This window comes from Drosophila miranda, assembly GCF_003369915.1.
Source record: "Drosophila miranda strain MSH22 chromosome Y unlocalized genomic scaffold, D.miranda_PacBio2.1 Contig_Y3_pilon, whole genome shotgun sequence".
NCBI lineage: Eukaryota > Metazoa > Arthropoda > Insecta > Diptera > Drosophilidae > Drosophila > Drosophila miranda.
This window is the reverse complement of record NW_022881625.1, coordinates 3,146,650-3,163,770: the sequence shown is the minus strand read 5'-3', so window position 1 is coordinate 3,163,770 and position 17,121 is coordinate 3,146,650. Positions and strand designations below refer to the sequence as shown.

General features: G+C 50.8%; 2 protein-coding genes, 1 long non-coding RNA gene and 1 pseudogene across 3 annotated transcripts; all 4 read right to left on the bottom strand.

The window, feature by feature from the left end:
* Positions 1–950: 950 nt before the first annotated feature.
* LOC117194355 lies at positions 951–1,297 on the bottom strand. Its single transcript, XR_004474805.1, has 2 exons — positions 1,159–1,297; positions 951–1,087 (listed from the first exon to the last, which is right to left on the bottom strand). It is a non-coding gene; the product is annotated as an uncharacterized LOC117194355 (long non-coding RNA).
* A 6,996-nt stretch (positions 1,298–8,293) lies between these two features.
* LOC117194582 lies at positions 8,294–8,867 on the bottom strand. The gene is made up of 3 exons (XM_033399120.1): positions 8,722–8,867; positions 8,390–8,648; positions 8,294–8,301 (listed from the first exon to the last, which is right to left on the bottom strand). The coding sequence occupies exons 1-3, from the start codon at positions 8,836–8,838 to the stop codon at positions 8,294–8,296; spliced, it is 384 nt and encodes a 127-aa protein (XP_033255011.1). The 5' UTR covers positions 8,839–8,867.
* A 2,103-nt stretch (positions 8,868–10,970) lies between these two features.
* On the bottom strand, positions 10,971–12,157 carry LOC117194429. The gene is made up of 2 exons (XM_033398996.1): positions 12,114–12,157; positions 10,971–12,040 (listed from the first exon to the last, which is right to left on the bottom strand). The coding sequence occupies exon 2, from the start codon at positions 11,638–11,640 to the stop codon at positions 11,107–11,109; it is 534 nt and encodes a 177-aa protein (XP_033254887.1). The 5' UTR covers positions 11,641–12,040; positions 12,114–12,157; the 3' UTR covers positions 10,971–11,106.
* A 1,902-nt stretch (positions 12,158–14,059) lies between these two features.
* LOC117194432 lies at positions 14,060–15,023 on the bottom strand (annotated as a pseudogene).
* Between the last annotated feature and the right edge of the window lie 2,098 nt (positions 15,024–17,121).

The window sequence follows — 17,121 nt, the reverse complement described above, 5'->3', positions numbered from 1 at the left end:
TTTAGCGAACAACAGAATTCAATAATATTTCAGGTTGGAAATTAAAAAAATACTAATAATAATTAAAACAGAAGAATTATAAATAAATAGAAAAATACCAAAAAAAAAGAATTAATTATGTATATAATATAAAATAAACAGTATATGTATATAGGAGGTAGCCGCTAAACTGGCATACAAATTTAAAAGAGCATTTATGCCAACAACAAAAAACCCACGGTTACTGTTCTTGCTATCTCTTCCGGCATGTGGATCTGCCCAACTGTTTTACCTCTCCCCTTCCTTCTTTCCTATAACTCTCCTCTCACGCTCATGTATGCATTTTATTTAGAGTAAAGCAATATTCTTTCACTTACGTGCCATCCATCTCCAAAAGCGCTTTTGTCGAAGACGATCCGCTTGCTGTAATTGCTGTAAATGTAATTTTATTGGGAGAGCACAACAACAAAAAGAGAAAAGAAGAGAAAGAACAAGGCGCGCAGAGGCTTTCGGGGGACTGCTTTTTTTTCTTTGCTTTTGTGCATTGATATTGTATTTCTTTTCCCTTATGCCTTTTTTTTCTTTGGGCTCCACATAGGGCTAGCCCTTACGGTTTAAGGGAAAAGAAAATCAAGACTGAATTAACGGCGCTGCACTGCCGAAAGGGGAGCAAGGTATTTGTATTCGTACTCACTAAGACTTTGCCTACTGGCTCATGGGTATAATTTTGATCTGGGTTTTTATTCCCTTTATTTTTTTTTCACTAAGCCAGGTCGGCCGAGGGCAAGATATTTACGCAAAAAAAAAATTGGGGCAAAAAAAAATGTTCGATATTCCGCTTTAGTTTCGCAGCTTCCCGGCGCCGACGATGCTGCTGATGCACTGAGTCGGATCCACAGCTGGAGCGGCGGACTCTTCTCTGCCTTGTGCTTCTCTGCGCCATCGATCGGTGCTTCGATCGGTTCTTGTGCTTTTTTTCGGGAGCGCAGTCTCTTCTCTTCCCTTTCTATGGCCAGCTGGTTGTGGCTGTGGCCGGCTCGGTCATCGATCCCAATTATCTTTTTCCGCTATTCTCCCTTGGAAATCTGCTTGGCACAAAGTGCCAATTCTGTAATAGAATAAAACCCATGTTCCGTTTAACACTACCTAGCGACACCTAAGCCCCAATGTCCAACTTACCGCTATGTGGCGATTGGCACTCTTGTTATATTAACTTGCATATGGCCGTCCGAAACAAAAAAAAAAGAGACCACTTTCGGATGCCTTGCCTCCGGCGTGGGGTCAGAATGGAACGCCCCCTTAATGGGGTGGCAAATTTCTTTTCGATTTCTTTATGGTATAATTGGAAAGCAACACGATTCCTCTTTTTTTTCTTTTTATACCCGATACTCAAAATGAGTATTGGAGTATATTAGATTTGTGGTAAAAGTGGATGTGTGTCACGTCCAGAAGGAATCGTTTCCGACCCCATAAAGTATATATATTCTTGATCAGCATCAATAGCCGAGTCGATTGAGCCCTGTCTGTCTGTCCGTCCGTCCGTCCGTCCGTCCGTCCGTCCGTCCGTCCGTCCGTCCCCTTCAGCGCCTCAAAGACTATAAGAGCTAGAGCAACGATGTTTTGGATCCAGACATCTGTGATATGTCACTGCTACAAAAATATTTCAAAACTTTGCCCCGCCCACTTCCGCCCCCACAAAGGACGAAAATCTGTGGCATCCACATTTTTAAAGATACGATAAAACCAAAAACGCAGAATCGTAGAGGATGACTATATGTTCCAGAGTGTAAAATCTCAACCAGATCGTATAATTATTATAGCCAGAATCAAGAAAACAATTTCATTCTTTCTCGCTCTGTCTCTCTCTAACACACAGGTTTCATGGTCGGCTTTGCCAATTGCAAAATATGAGTTCAAGGATCTCAGAACCTATAAGAGCCAGAACAACCAAATTTGGTATCCACACTCCTGTGATATCTGACCTTGACCGTTTCATGTCCAAATTTCGCCACACCCCCTTCCGCCCCCGCAAAGGACGAAAATCTGTGGCATCCACACATCTCAGAGACTATTAAGGCTAGAGTAACCAAATTTGGTATCCGCACTTCTGTTAGATCTCACTATAAAACGTATATCTCAGAATTTCGCCCCACCCCCTTCCGCCCCCACAAAAAACGAAAATCTGTTGCATCCACAATATTGCACATTCGAGAAAACTAAAAACGCAGAATCATAGACAATGACCATATCTATCAGATTGCTGAATCTGGATCAGATCAGATCATTTTTATAGCCAATAGGAACAAATCAATTTTCAGTGGCTACGCAGCGCCCGACGTCACGCTCAGACTGATTTTCTGTCTCTCTCGCACGCACTCTTTGTCGTGTCGTTTAATATTAGCGGCGTCTGCCGGAGGAGAGCCATACTGACTCAGTATCGGGTATAACCGTAGAGTTGCGGTGTCCGCAGAAACTCACAACGTTCCCCCTCGTTTTTCTTTGATTTGGCACTGGCGCGAGGTTTAGTTTGGTTTTTCCCCCTTTCCACCAAAAACACTACCTTCTGAAGTGGGGCCCAAAATCGAAAAGAGCGACCGTAGCTGGGCTTGCATCCACGAAACCTCCTAACAGCGAAAGTGCCAACCACCATTTCCCTCGAGTTAACATAACCGCTGCCTGCTCTCTCCCGAGTCCGACCGTCTGCCCAAAAAGTACCCGCCGATCACGAGCAATAGGGGCGCTAAACGCAATTACGATATTCCCTGGATTTAAAATTTTTGATTAGTTTTTTTGTTTTTCCGTTCTTTTACTTTTTTTTCTGTTGTTGTAGTAATACTTTTGTAGCTGGTTCAAGCGTCACTACATGGCATGAGAGACGGGTGCGACCCAGTGGAGCGGCAACAGGCGTCAGCATCTGCATCGTCGTTTGGAATGGCAGCTGTGAGCAGGTATTTGCGTGACGTCATTTTGATGGTGTGGTGGCAGCGTCATCAGAAAGAGGCCTCCTTTTCCGCCCAATTGGCAGGAAATTGTCAATTTTGGTGGCGAGGCAGCTTCTTGTTGGTCAGCTCTGTCTGGTGATTGGCAGGTACGTGTGATTTTCATGTGTTTTGGCCGTCTTTCGTGTTGTCGTGAATTGACGGTTTTTCTTTGTTGCAGTGGCTGTCTCTGGATCAACGATTGGGCGCATTAACAGGCGCCGCAGCGATCGGCTGGACCCGTCGGTATTGGCGCCCCCTGGTCGATGGCTGGGGATGATGGTCGCCATACCGATGCTGCTGCCGATGCTGCCGATCCGGTTGGAGTTGGCGTTGCTGCTGCGGATTATGGAGTGGCTGTGGCTGCTGCTGGCTACGTTGTATTGGCTGTTGTCGCTGTTGGATTGGCTGTGGCTGCTGATTGCGACGCTCCTCATCCCTGGCGACCCTGTGGGCCACGAGCCGCTGCCTGGCTGCCTTGTAGGCGCTGCAGCCCTTGTAGGCGCTGATGTGGGCGCCCTGGCAGTTGACGCACTTGGGAGCAACGTTCCTTGGCTTGCTGCACTCCGTCGTCAGATGTCCACCCGCGCATTTCATGCAGACAGCAGCTCGTCTACAGTATGCGCGGGTGTGGCCAAACACCTGACATCGATGGCACTGGGCGGGGTCACGGGAGACTCCAAGTCTCTCAACCGTGACGGGCCTCCCACCCATGCGTCGCAGCTTTAAGACGTCGTATTGGCCACGGTCCGGTTTGGGGGCGATCTCAGCCTCGAAGAGGTTGTATTGACGGCTGCGATCGCATCGATCGGTGATCACGCTCACAAACCGAACCGTGAACCCCTCGTTCAGCATACTGCTGCGAATCCAATCCGGCGGCGTGGAGTGGGAGAGTCCTCGGATGAGAATCCTCAACCCACGATCCTGGCTGGGCTGATGCCCGAATTCGCCGTGCCGGATGTCATCGTCGGTGGTAGTGGCAGGGGTGTTTGTGATGGTGATGGCGGTGGTGGTGTTGGTGTTTGTATTGGCAGGTGTATTTGTATTTGTAATTGTATTGGCGTCATTATTATCTCTATTGTTAATTGTGGTATTGTCTGTGTGAATGGCTGGTAATTGTCTATGTATTGGCTGTTGTCGATGTTGGTGATGGCTGTGGGTCTGGCTATTGGCATTTATAGTAGTGGCAGGGGCATGGGCAGGGGCAGGGGCATGTGTTGGCTGTGCAGATTGCGGCATAGTGGCAGGATCGGCAACTGTGTTGGTGTTGGCTGCATCTGCCGTCCGTTTCTGCTGCTTCTGCTGTTGCTCCCTCAACTCGTGCTGCCTCAGCTGCTCCTGGACAATAGCCTCTAGCTCCTCCATTGTCTGCCTTTTTTTCTTCGGCTTCCCAATTGGCGGCCGCTGCTGCCGCTGCTGGTGATGGCGGCCCCGTCGTCTAGCCTGCTTCCTCTCACCCTCACCCTCATCGTCACTCCCACTGTCGATGAGGGCGCAGCGTCGTTTTGGTGTTGGTGGGATTGGTGGCATTTGTGCAGGCTGGGCATTGGCACGGATCGACCCGCTGCTCGAACTCGAACCAGGTTCGACTCGCAACAGGTTCGATCCGGTCGTGTGTGTGTGTGTGTGTGTACGTGGCGGCCCGTTGGCCCGCTCTTTCTCGTCGGCTTGCCGGCTCTCCTCTGTCTTCTCCCTCTCCCGTTACTCTCGAACTGTTTTGTGCGTCCGAGAGCGTGAGAGGCGGGCTATGGCCGTGGATATATCGGCGGGGAGTCGACCGCATAGCATCTTGTGGGCGGTTTAAATGGCTTTGTTGGGGCATTTGGCAGAGTGGCGAAGGTTGGCAGTGTACATTTTATTCCTGCACAACCGCATTTGGCATTTAGTGGCATTGAAGTGGGTGGGGGTGGGTGGGTTCAGGAAATGGCTGGGCGTAAATTGCCGAATTTGCGACCGATAACACACTGGTCATTGAGAAATGCATTTTAAGTTTGAAATGGCTTTTTGGTGTGTTATCGGTCAAAGTCTGGTATTTGCGTGGTATTTGTGGTAATACCACGTGTCAAGGGGAATTATGGGAATGGCAGATAGGTTGGGAAGAAGATAAAACTAATTAGAAAACTACGAAAATTTACAATTAACTACAGAGAAAACTACATTAATTTACAAAAACTTATTCCTAATATCACAGGCTAGTAACTAAAACTATGGACAAACTATCTACGGACATGCAAAAACTACAGAAACAACAGGATTGACATCTACAACAAGAACATTGATGCAGACAAGGTAAAATAAACGATAATTGACATACATTTACAACATATAAACATATTAATTATATTTATTTTATTTCTAACAGGAGGACAAACAACAACGGAGCACCGGCGGGCATAACAAACGCAATGCGAACATTACGCTGTATACCGGCCGGCTCTGTTGTCCCCCTGTGTGTTGTTTATTGGCTGGATGTGTGTATTGGCGTGCATCGTGGGCAATGATGGTGTTGTTGATGGCGAGCGGCTCTGGTCCGGCCGCCCACGTTGCATCTGTCTGTGGGTTTGTTGCAGCAGACCGAGTGGCACTGGTCCGGCCACCCGAAGATGCATTGTCCAGTGTGTTGGCGTTGGCATCGATGTGTGATGCCAACAAATTGTAGTATTGGCCGCATCCAAGTGGCGAACTGTTCCGGCCACCAGGATACGTTGTCGGTTTTAATTGTTGGCCGCATCCGAGTGGCTGCTGGTCCGGCCACCCAGGATGCGTTGTCAGTAGAATTGGCCTGGCCTCCTCGGCCACGTTCGTCGTCAATTTGTAATGGCGTTTTGAGTGGCTGCTGGTCCGGCCACCCAGTTGAGGAGGTGTTTGTTTTGGCGTTTGATTTTTAATTTGTGTTTATTTGCAGGTGCCTGTCGTCGATTTGGATGTTGTTGCTGGCTACCCTTGTCTGGTTTGTGTTGGCATAGGAGACGTTTGCAGGTGAGTATTTGTGTTTTTTATTGGCAGCCTCGTTCATGATTCTCCTTTTTCTTCTTCCTTTTGCAGGATTTGCTGGCGTCCGGCGGCTCAACACCAGGCCATCCCGCCCTCACATAATTGGCATGAGAGACGGGTGTGACCCAGTGGAGCGGCAACAGGCGCCAGCATCTGCGTCGTCGTTGGAATGGCTGCTGTCTGTTTGGAGTGGCGTGACGTCATTGTGATGGTCGGTGGCAGCGTCATCAGAAAGGGGCCTCATATTCCGCCCATTTGGCAGGAAATTGTCAATGTTGGTGGCGAGGCAGCTTCTTGTTGGTCAGCTCTGTCTGGTGATTGGCAGGTAAGTGTGGAGATTTTGTGTGTTTTGGCAGTCTTTCTTTGTTGTCCGTATTGACGTCTTTTTCTTTGTTGCAGTGGCTGGACAAAAAGTCCCTTCCTCCCCCGACCACCGCCACTACAACTATCGACAAGCTTTCTGCTCCCCAATAAATGTCATTAATTTTAAACGCCAATAAATAACATTAACTTATAAAAACACAAACCTAACGAGAGACAAACTGTGTAAAGAGACAGAAATGGCCAATAAATACATTAAACACAAACAAACACACACAAGAGACTTTTCAATAAGGGAAAACAACAAACAGACAGCAAATCGCCAATACACAAACTAACAACAACTATGACGAGAGGAATGGCCAGACGAGGGTCGAACAGACGCCACAGCGACGGCGGCAGAGCGGCCCGAAGAGGCGCCCTAGCAGCAGCAGCAGCAGCCAACAACACCAACACCGCCAATAGCAGCACCAGCAGCAGAGCCCTCGGCGCAGGCGCCAACACCAACGACGATGCCAATGTAGAGCGCCGACGCCACAGCGACGGTGGCTGCATCAGCAGCAGCAACAAAAACGCCAACACAGACTGCACCGATCGTGAGTACGCAGATGCCGCCAATACACACACAGACACAGCCATTCCCCCCCCCCCCCACCCACCTTGCCAATAATACCCAAAGAAAGGCGCCAAACACAAAAGAAAGGCCCAACAAGACGCCACTTTTCCCGCCTCTCACGCTCTCGGACGCACAAAACAGTTCGTGAGTAACGGGAGAGGGAGAAGACGGAGGAGAGCCGGCAAGAACCGACGCGCAAGAGCGGGCCAACGGGCCGCCACGCACACACACACACACACGACCGGATCGAACCTGTTGAGAGCCGAACCTGGTTCGAGTTCGAGCAGCGGGTCGATCCGTGCCAATGCCCAGCCTGCACAAATGCCACCAATCCCACCAACACCAAAACGACGCCGCGCCCTCATCGACAGTGGGAGTGACGATGAGGGTGATGGTGAGAGGAAGCAGGCCAGACGACGGGGCCGCCATCACCAGCAGCGGCAGCAAACAAAAAACACAAATACAAACACCAACACCGTCACCGCCACTCACACCAGCACCATCGCCATAGCCAACACCAACACAACTACTGCCACTCCCAATACACACACCCTTGCCATTGCCAATGACATCCGGCACGGCGAGTTCGGGCATCAGCCTGTGGAGGACAGAGGATTGAGGATCCTCATCCGAGGTCTCCCCCATTCCACGCCCTCTGACTGGTTCCGGGACTGCATGCAGGCCGAGGGGTACACGGTCCGGTTTACTCGGGCGATCACTGATCGATTCGATCGCAGCCGCCAATACAACCTCTTCGAGGCTGAGATCGCCCCCAAACCGGACCGTGGTCAATTCGATGTGTTGAAGCTGCGACGCCTGGGTGGGAGGCCCGTCACGGTTGAGAGACTTGGAGTCTCCCGTGACCCTGCCCAGTGCCATCGATGTCAGGTGTTTGGCCACACCCGCGCATATTGTAGACGAGCTGCTGTCTGCATGAAATGCGCGGGTGGACACCTGACGACGGAGTGCAGCAAGCCGAGGAACGTCGCTCCCAAATACGCCAACTGCCAGGGCGCCCACATCAGCGCCTACAAGGGCTGCAGCGCCTACAAGGCAGCCAGGCAGCGGCTCGCCAGGGAGGAGGAGCATCGCAATCAGCAGCCACAGCCAATCCAACAGCGACAGCAGCCAATCCAACGTAGCCAGCAGCAGCCACATCCACAGCCACTCCATAATCCGCAGCAGCAACGCCAACACCATCCGGATCGGCAGCATCGGCAGCAGCATCGGTATGGCGACCATCATCCCCAGCCATCGACCAGGGGGCGCCAACACCAGAGGGTCCAACCGATGCAACCGATCGCGAATGATGCCCCGACGCCACGCCAATCCCAGCTACAGCAGCAGCCAGGCGCCCAGTGCGATGGGAGCTGTGCCCATAATCTAGAAAGATATGCCAGAAAAATTAGAGAGCTGGAAGAAAAGCTGGCAGCAATTACAACGAAACTGACAAACCTGCTGCAGGCAAGGGACGAGAGCACGGGAGGAGTGCCGCCACTACGGACATCAACAGCAGCAGCAGCATCCACACAGCCATCACCAGCACCAAATACGCACTTTGACGCCGCAGCCATATCGGACTCCGAATCCGATGTGAAGCAATTGACGACGAAGATGATGACGAATGGACCGACCACGATCCATTTGACGATCTGGAGGGTCTGGGCCAAGTGTGGAGGGCCCAAATCGCCAGCGCACGCGAAAGCATGCGATCGGGCGGTGCCTGTTAATGCGCCCAATCGTCGATCCAGAGACAGCCACTGCAACAAAGGAAAAAGACGTCAATACGGACAACAACGAAAAACGGCCAAAAAACATGAAATCCACACTTACCTGCCAATCACCAGACAGAGCTGACCAACAAGAAGCTGCCTCGCCATCAACATCATCAATTTTCTGCCAAGGGGACGGAAAAGGAGGCCTCATCTGATGACGCTGCCGCCTGACCATGGCCGTGACGTCACGCCAATCCGAACCAACAGCTGCCATTTCCAACGACGACACAGATGCTGGCGCCTGTTGCCGCTCCACTGGGTCACACCCGTCTCTCATGCCAATTATGTGAGGGCGGGATGGCCTGGTGTTGAGCCGCCGGACGCCAGCAAATCCTGCAAAAGAAGGAGAATCAGGAGAGAGGCTGCCAATAAACACAAATACTCACCCGCAAACGTCTCTTACGCCAACACAAATCAGACAAGGGTCGCCAGCAACAACATCCCTACGCCGACAAGTACCTGCAAATAAACAAATTAAAATCACACGCCAAAGCAAACACCTCCTCAACTGGGTGGCCGGACCAGCAGCCACTCAAATCGCCATTACAAACCGACGATGAACGTGGCCGAGGAGGCCAGGCCAATCCAACTGACAGCGCATCCTGGGTGGCCGGACCAGCAGCCACTCGGATGCGGCCAACAACAACAAAAACGACAACGTATCCTGGTGGCCGGACCAGTTCGCCACTTGGATGCGGCCAATATCATGATTCGTTGGCATCACTTTTCGATGTCAACGCCAGCACAACGACAATGCAGTTTTGTGGCCGGACCAGTGCCACTCGAGTGCAGCAGCCAACACCAACCAACGACAGATGCAAGGTGGGCGGCCGGACCAGAGCCGCTCGTCAATGAACACCTTTGCCCACGATGCACGCCATCTCCAAGTCCAGCCATCGCCACCAAAGATCCCAGATGGTGCCACTAATCCTGCACAGGGGGACAACAGAGCTGGCCGGTATGCGGCGCAATGTTCTGCATTGCGTTTGCCATGCCGGCCGGTGCTTTGTTGTAGTTGTCCTCCTGTTAAAAATAAATGATATTTAAGTATGTTTATTGTTGTGTAAATGTATTGTAATTATTGTTTGTTTTACCTTGTATATATCTCTGTAGTTTTGTAGTCCTTATTTGTAGTAATTGTAGATAGATTGTCCTTAGCTGTAATGTAATTTAATTAATTTTAGTTATTTATTTTAGCATATTTACCTTTCCCTCTTCTTCTTCTTTCCCAACTATCACCCATTCCCCAATACCTGACAAGTGGCAACGCCATTAATGACCCAAAAATACCACGCCAATTAGAAAAATACCCGAGCCGATAACACACCAAAAAGTCACTACAAATTCAAATAGCATTTATCAATGCCGGTGTGTTATCGGTCGCCAACTTCGGCAATTAATGACCAGCCAATTCCTCACCAACCCCCCCCACCCACTTCAAACGTCACTAAATGCCAAATGCGGTTGAACAGGACTAAAATGAACACTGCCATCCTTCGCCACTCTGCCAAATGCCCCAAAGCCATTAAATGCCAAAGCCATTTAAACCGGCCACAAGATGCTATGCGGTCGACTCTTCGGAGCGTCTCGCGCCCGGATCGTAAGATCCGGAAGTTTAAAGTATCCGGGCGGCTATACGGGAGCAGGCAAATTTCCCCCTTCCCATTCCATCCCCCGCCAACAGAGCAGCCAACACAAACAGCACAAACATAAGACACTGGCCATTAACCAACGACAACACAGACAGCCACTAAAACAAACGGCCAATGCAAATTCTCCATTGCCTACTTATCGGTGCTGCTGCCCTCGGACCACTTTCATCTCACTCAATATTGGGGTGAGTGAAAGCATTGATGGAGCCAAAAAGCGAATGTCAACACTATCAATCATCGCTTTGACAGTTTGAGTGCTTGTTTTAGTATTTGTGCTATTGATTATGTGACGTACTCCTCCTCCACACTGGCACACGTGGAAAGCTCACACTCGTACGTGCATCGGGGGCGCATCAATTGATACACTTACAACAAATTGTTTGTACGGGCACACGTGGGCGTGGCCCTGCCCTGCGGATTGGCTGTGGCTTGGCTTGGGGCTGGGTCGGGGGCCACTTGATTGATGGAGCCACCGACCCGAGCCATTTTAAACCAGAAAATGGGTCTCGCCTGGGAGACCGAACAGAGGGATACCCTTTCGAGGTGGATTTCGTTGTAGTGCGTTTCGTTTCGACCCTTTGGTGGTGTACCCCTCGCCAAGGGTATGCCGAACAAATTGATTGTGCAGTCATTCACACTCATGTACTCATGGGTGTACGTCTGTGCTGATTATAGTAATTTAATTTCTTCGAACAACAAAACAAATTTGAACAACAATTTAAAAACAAAGAAACAAAACAAAATTGAAAAAGGGGCAAAGGGATGACGGGAAAAAGGAAGGCCACTCCCCACTAACGTGGCGTAGTGCTGAACGGGCTGGGACTAGCCCGGAACGTGGTCAACTGGCGGTGCTTCTGGTAGTCCTCACGCTCCTTACGGAGGCACTGCTCCTCCTGCTGCTGGCGACGGGCCTCCTGCTTCTGCGAGGTCTGGGCATTGAAGTTGCTGGGCAGAGGCCTCAGAGCTGGACGCGAGGACTCAAACTCCAGCCGCTGGCGGCGCCTCATCTCCGCCGGAGCAGAGTTCTTGAGCACGTTGGGGGTGACCGGCTGGGTGACACGGTGGACGACGGGCTTGGCCGCCTGGCGCTCGTGGATCTGGGGAAAGTTGGGCACTGGACGGCTGTGGAGCTCGCGCTGCTTGCGCTCCGCCTCGAGGCACTTGCTCAGCTGCTGCTTCCTCTTGCCCTCGTAGATGTCCTTGAAGCGGTAGACCCGGGGGGTGTGGCAGCCGGCCTTGGCCACCTCCTTCTCCTTGAAGGCCTGTGGCATGGGCTGATCCACACTGGCGTCGCCCCAATCGAATTTTATTTTCACATCAGACATTTTTACTTTTTTCACAACGATTTTACAGATTTATTTTTTATTTTTTTTTTCGAGATGTGCTTCCTTCCAAAGCCCGACTGTTTATGACGAACGGGTGGGGTTCCTGTAACGTCCAATTAAAGGCCTACTTCGAGGCCTGCTTTGCGATTGGGGTACCTTTTATTTGAATCATGCTCGTAGGAGAATATGTTATGTAAAGTGCCTCGGACTGACAGCTGGGAGAAGCCTGTGTTATGTCCGGCTGCACTTTCCACCGACAAAGGGACCTCGATGGAAGACTGGACGTGGGGCTGGAGCTGGGGCTCGCAGTCGGTTGGCGCTGTCAGTTTGCTGTCCAACTGTCTGTCCCCGTCAGTCCGGGACGTCTATGTGGTGCCAATCGTTGATCCAGAGACAGCCACTGCAACAAAGGAAAAAGACGTCAATACGGACAACAACGAAAAACGGCCAAAACACATGAAATCCACACTTACCTGCCAATCACCAGACAGAGCTGACCAACAAGAAGCTGCCTCGCCATCAACATCATAAATTTTCTGCCAAGGGACGGAAAAGGAGGCCTCATCTGATGACGCTGCCGCCTGACCATGGCCGTGACGTCACGCCAATCCGAACCAACAGCTGCCATTTCCAACGACGACACAGATGCTGGCGCCTGTTGCCGCCCCACTGGGTCACACCCGTCTCTCATGCCAAATATGTGAGGGCGGGATGGCCTGGTGTTGAGCCGCCGGACGCCAGCAAATCCTGCAAAAGAAGGAGAATCAGGAGAGAGGCTGCCAATAAACACAAATACTCACCCGCAAACGTCTCTTACGCCAACACAAATCAGACAAGGGTCGCCAGCAACAACATCCAAACGCCGACAAGTACCTGCAAATAAACAAATTAAAATCACACGCCAAAGCAAACACCTCCTCAACTGGGTGGCCGGACCAGCAGCCACTCAAATCGCCATTACAAACCGACGATGAACGTGGCCGAGGAGGCCAGGCCAATCCAACTGACAGCGCATCCTGGGTGGCCGGACCAGCAGCCACTCGGATGCGGCCAACAACAACAAAAACGACAACGTATCCTGGTGGCCGGACCAGTTCGCCACTTGGATGCGGCCAATATCATGATTCGTTGGCATCACTTTTCGATGTCAACGCCAGCACAACGACAATGCAGTTTGGTGGCCGGACCAGTGCCACTCGAGTGCAGCAGCCAACACCAACCAACGACAGATGCAACGTGGGCGGCCGGACCAGAGCCACTCGTCAATGAACACCTTTGCCTACGATGCACGCCATCTCCAAGTCCAGCCATCGCCACCAAAGATCCCAGATGGTGCCACTAATCCTGCACAGGGGACAACAGAGCCGGCCGGTATGCGGCGCAATGTTCTGCATTGCGTTTGCCATGCCGGCCGGTGCTTTGTTGTAGTTGTCCTCCTGTTAAAAATAAATGATATTTAAGTATGTTTATTGTTGTGTAAATGTATTGTAATTATTGTTTGTTTTACCTTGTATATATCTCTGTAGTTTTGTAGTCCTTATTTGTAGTAATTGTAGATAGATTGTCCTTAGCTGTAATGTAATTTAATTAATTTTAGTTATTTATTTTAGCATATTTACCTTTCCCTCTTCTTCTTCTTTCCCAACTATCACCCATTCCCCAATACCTGACAAGTGGCAACGCCATTAATGACCCAAAAATACCACGCCAATTAGAAAAATACCCGAGCCGATAACACACCAAAAAGTCACTACAAATTCAAATAGCATTTATCAATGCCGGTGTGTTATCGGTCGCCAACTTCGGCAATTAATGCCCAGCCAATTCCTCACCCACGCCCCCACCCACTTCAAACGTCACTAAATGCCAAATGCGGTTGAACAGGACTAAAATGAACACTGCCATCCTTCCCCACTCTGCCAAATGCCCCAACAAAGCCATTTAAACCGGCCACAAGATGCTATGCGGTCGACTCTTCGGAGCGTCTCGCGCCCGGATCGTAAGATCCGGAAGTTTAAAGTATCCGGGCGGTTATACGGGAGCAGGCAAATTTCCGCCTTCCCATTCCATCCCCCGCCAACAGAGCAGCCAACACAAACAGCACAAACATAAGACACTGGCCATTAACCAACGACAACACAGACAGCCACTAAAACAAACGGCCAATGCAAATTCTCCATTGCCTACTTATCGGTGCTGCTGCCCTCGGACCACTTTCATCTCACTCAATATTGGGGTGAGTGAAAGCATTGATGGAGCCAAAAAGCGAATGTCAACACTATAAATCATCGCTTTGACAGTTTGAGTGCTTGTTTTAGTATTTGTGCTATTGATTATGTGACGTACTCCTCCTCCACACTGGCACACGTGGAAAGCTCACACTCGTACGTGCATCGGGGCGCATCAATTGATACACTTACAACAAATTGTTTGTACGGGCACACGTGGGCGTGGCCCTGCCCTGCGGATTGGCTGTGGCTTGGCTTGGGGCTGGGTCGGGGGCCACTTGATTGATGGAGCCACCGACCCGAGCCATTTTAAACCAGAAAATGGGTCTCGCCTGGGAGACCGAACAGAGGGATACCCTTTCGAGGTGGATTTCGTTGTAGTGCGTTTCGTTTCGACCCTTTGGTGGTGTACCCCTCGCCAAGGGTATGCCGAACAAATTGATTGTGCAGTCATTCACACTCATGTACTCATGGGTGTACGTCTGTGCTGATTATAGTAATTTAATTTCTTCGAACAACAAAACAAATTTGAACAATTTAAAAACAAAGAAACAAAACAAAATTGAAAAAGGGCAAAGGGATGACGGGAAAAAGGAAGGCCACTCCCCACTAACGTGGCGTAGTGCTGAACGGGCTGGGACTAGCCCGGAACGTGGTCAACTGGCGGTGCTTCTGGTAGTCGTCACGCTCCTTACGGAGGCGCTGCTCCTCCTGCTGCTGGCGACGGGCCTCCTGCTTCTGCGAGGTCTGGGCATTGAAGTTGCTGGGCAGAGGCTTCAGAGCTGGACGCGAGGACTCAAACTCCAGCCGCTAGCGGCGCCTCATCTCCGCCGGAGCAGAGTTCTTGAGCACGTTGGGGGTGACCGGCTGGGTGACACGGTGGACGACGGGCTTGGCCGCCTGGCGCTCGTGGATCTGGGGAAAGTTGGGCACTGGACGGCTGTGGAACTCGCGCTGCTTGCGCTCCGCCTCGAGGCACTTGCTCAGCTGCTGCTTCCTCTTGCCCTCGTAGATGTCCTTGAAGCGGTAGACCCGGGGGTGTGGCAGCCGGCCTTGGCCACCTCCTTCTCCTTGAAGGCCTGTGGCATGGGCTGATCCACACTGGCGTCGCCCCAATCGAATTTTATTTTCACATCTGACATTTTTACTTTTTTCACAACGATTTTACAGATTTTTTTTTTATTTTTTTTTTCGAGATGTTCCTTCCAAAGCCCGACTGTTTATGACGAACGGGTGGGGTTCCTGTAACGTCCAATTAAAGGCCTACTTCGAGGCCTGCTTTGCGATTGGGGTACCTTTTATTTGAATCATGCTCGTAGGAGAATATGTTATGTAAAGTGCCTCGGACTGACAGCTGGGAGAAGCCTGTGGTATGTCCGGCTGCACTTTCCACCGACAAAGGGACCTCGATGGAAGACTGGACGTGGGGCTGGAGCTGGGGCTGGAGCTGGGGCTCGCAGTCGGTTGGCGCTGTCAGTTTGCTGTCCAACTGTCTGTCCCCGTCAGTCCGGGACGTCTATGTGGTGCCATAGAACCAACAGCTGCCATTTCCAACGACGACGCAGATGCTGGCGCCTGTTGCCGCTCCACTGGGTCACACCCGTCTCTCATGCCAATTATGTGAGGGCGGGATGGCCTGGTGTTGAGCCGCCGGACGCCAGCAAATCCTACAAAAGGAAGAATAATCAGGAGAGAGGCTGCCAATAAACACAAATACTCACCCGCAAACGTCTCTTACGCCAACACAAATCAGACAAGGGTCGCCAGCAACAACATCCAAACGCCGACAAGTACCTGCAAATAAACAAATTAAAATTACACGCCAAAGCAAACCCCTCCTCAACTGGGTGGCCGGACCAGCAGCCACTCAAAACGCCATTACAAACCGACGATGAACGTGGCTGAGGAGGCCAGGCCAATCCAACTGACAGCGCATCCTGGGTGGCCGGACCAGCAGCCACTCGGATGCGGCCAACAACAACAAAAACGACAACGTATCCTGGGGGCCGGACCAGTTCGCCACTTGGATGCGGCCAATATCATGATTCGTTGGCATCACTTTTCGATGTCAACGCCAGCACAACGACAATGCAGTTTGGTGGCCGGACCAGTGCCACTCGAGTGCAGCAGCCAACACCAACCAACGACAGATGCAACGTGGGCGGCCGGACCAGAGCCGCTCGTCAATGAACACCTTTGCCCACGATGCACGCCATCTCCAAGTCCAGCCATCGCCACCAAAGATCCCAGATGGTGCCACTAATCATGCACAGGGGTACAACAGAGCCGGCCGGTATGCGGCGCAATGTTCTGCATTGCGTTTGCCATGCCGGCCGGTGCTTTGTTGTAGTTGTCCTCCTGTTAACAAAATAAATGATATTTAAGTATGTTTATTGTTGAGTAAATGTATTGTAATTATTGTTTGTTTTACCTTGTATATATCTCTGTAGTTTTGTAGTCCTTATTTGTAGTAATTGTAGATAGATTGTCCTTAGCTGTAATGTAATTTAATTAATTTTAGTTATTTATTTTAGCATATTTACCTTTCCCTCTTCTTCTTCTTCTTTCCCAACTATCACCCATTCCCCAATACCTGACAAGTGGCAACGCCATTAATGACCCAAAAATACCACGCCAATTAGAAAAATACCCGAGCCGATAACACACCAAAAAGTCACTACAAATTCAAATAGCATTTATCAATGCCGGTGTGTTATCGGTCGCCAACTTCGGCAATTAATGCCCAGCCAATTCCTCACCCACCCCCCCACCCACTTCAAACGTCACTAAATGCCAAATGCGGTTGAACAGGACTAAAATGAACACTGCCATCCTTCGCCACTCTGCCAAATGCCCCAACAAAGCCATTTAAACCGGCCACAAGATGCTATGCGGTCGACTCTTCGGAGCGTCTCGCGCCCGGATCGTAAGATCCGGAAGTTTAAAGTATCCGGGCGGTTATACGGGAGCAGGCAAATTTCCCCCTTCCCATTCCATCCCCCGCCAACAGAGCAGCCAACACAAACAGCACAAACATAAGACACTGGCCATTAACCAACGACAACACAGACAGCCACTAAAACAAACGGCCAATGCAAATTCTCCATTGCCTACTTATCGGTGCTGCTGCCCTCGGACCACTTTCATCTCACTCAATATTGGGGTGAGTGAAAGTGGAACCGGGGGTGAAACCCCCGGTAAATGACGATCGGCGATCGGGTCTCTCGAGTGTGGAGGGGGAGAGTATGGGAGT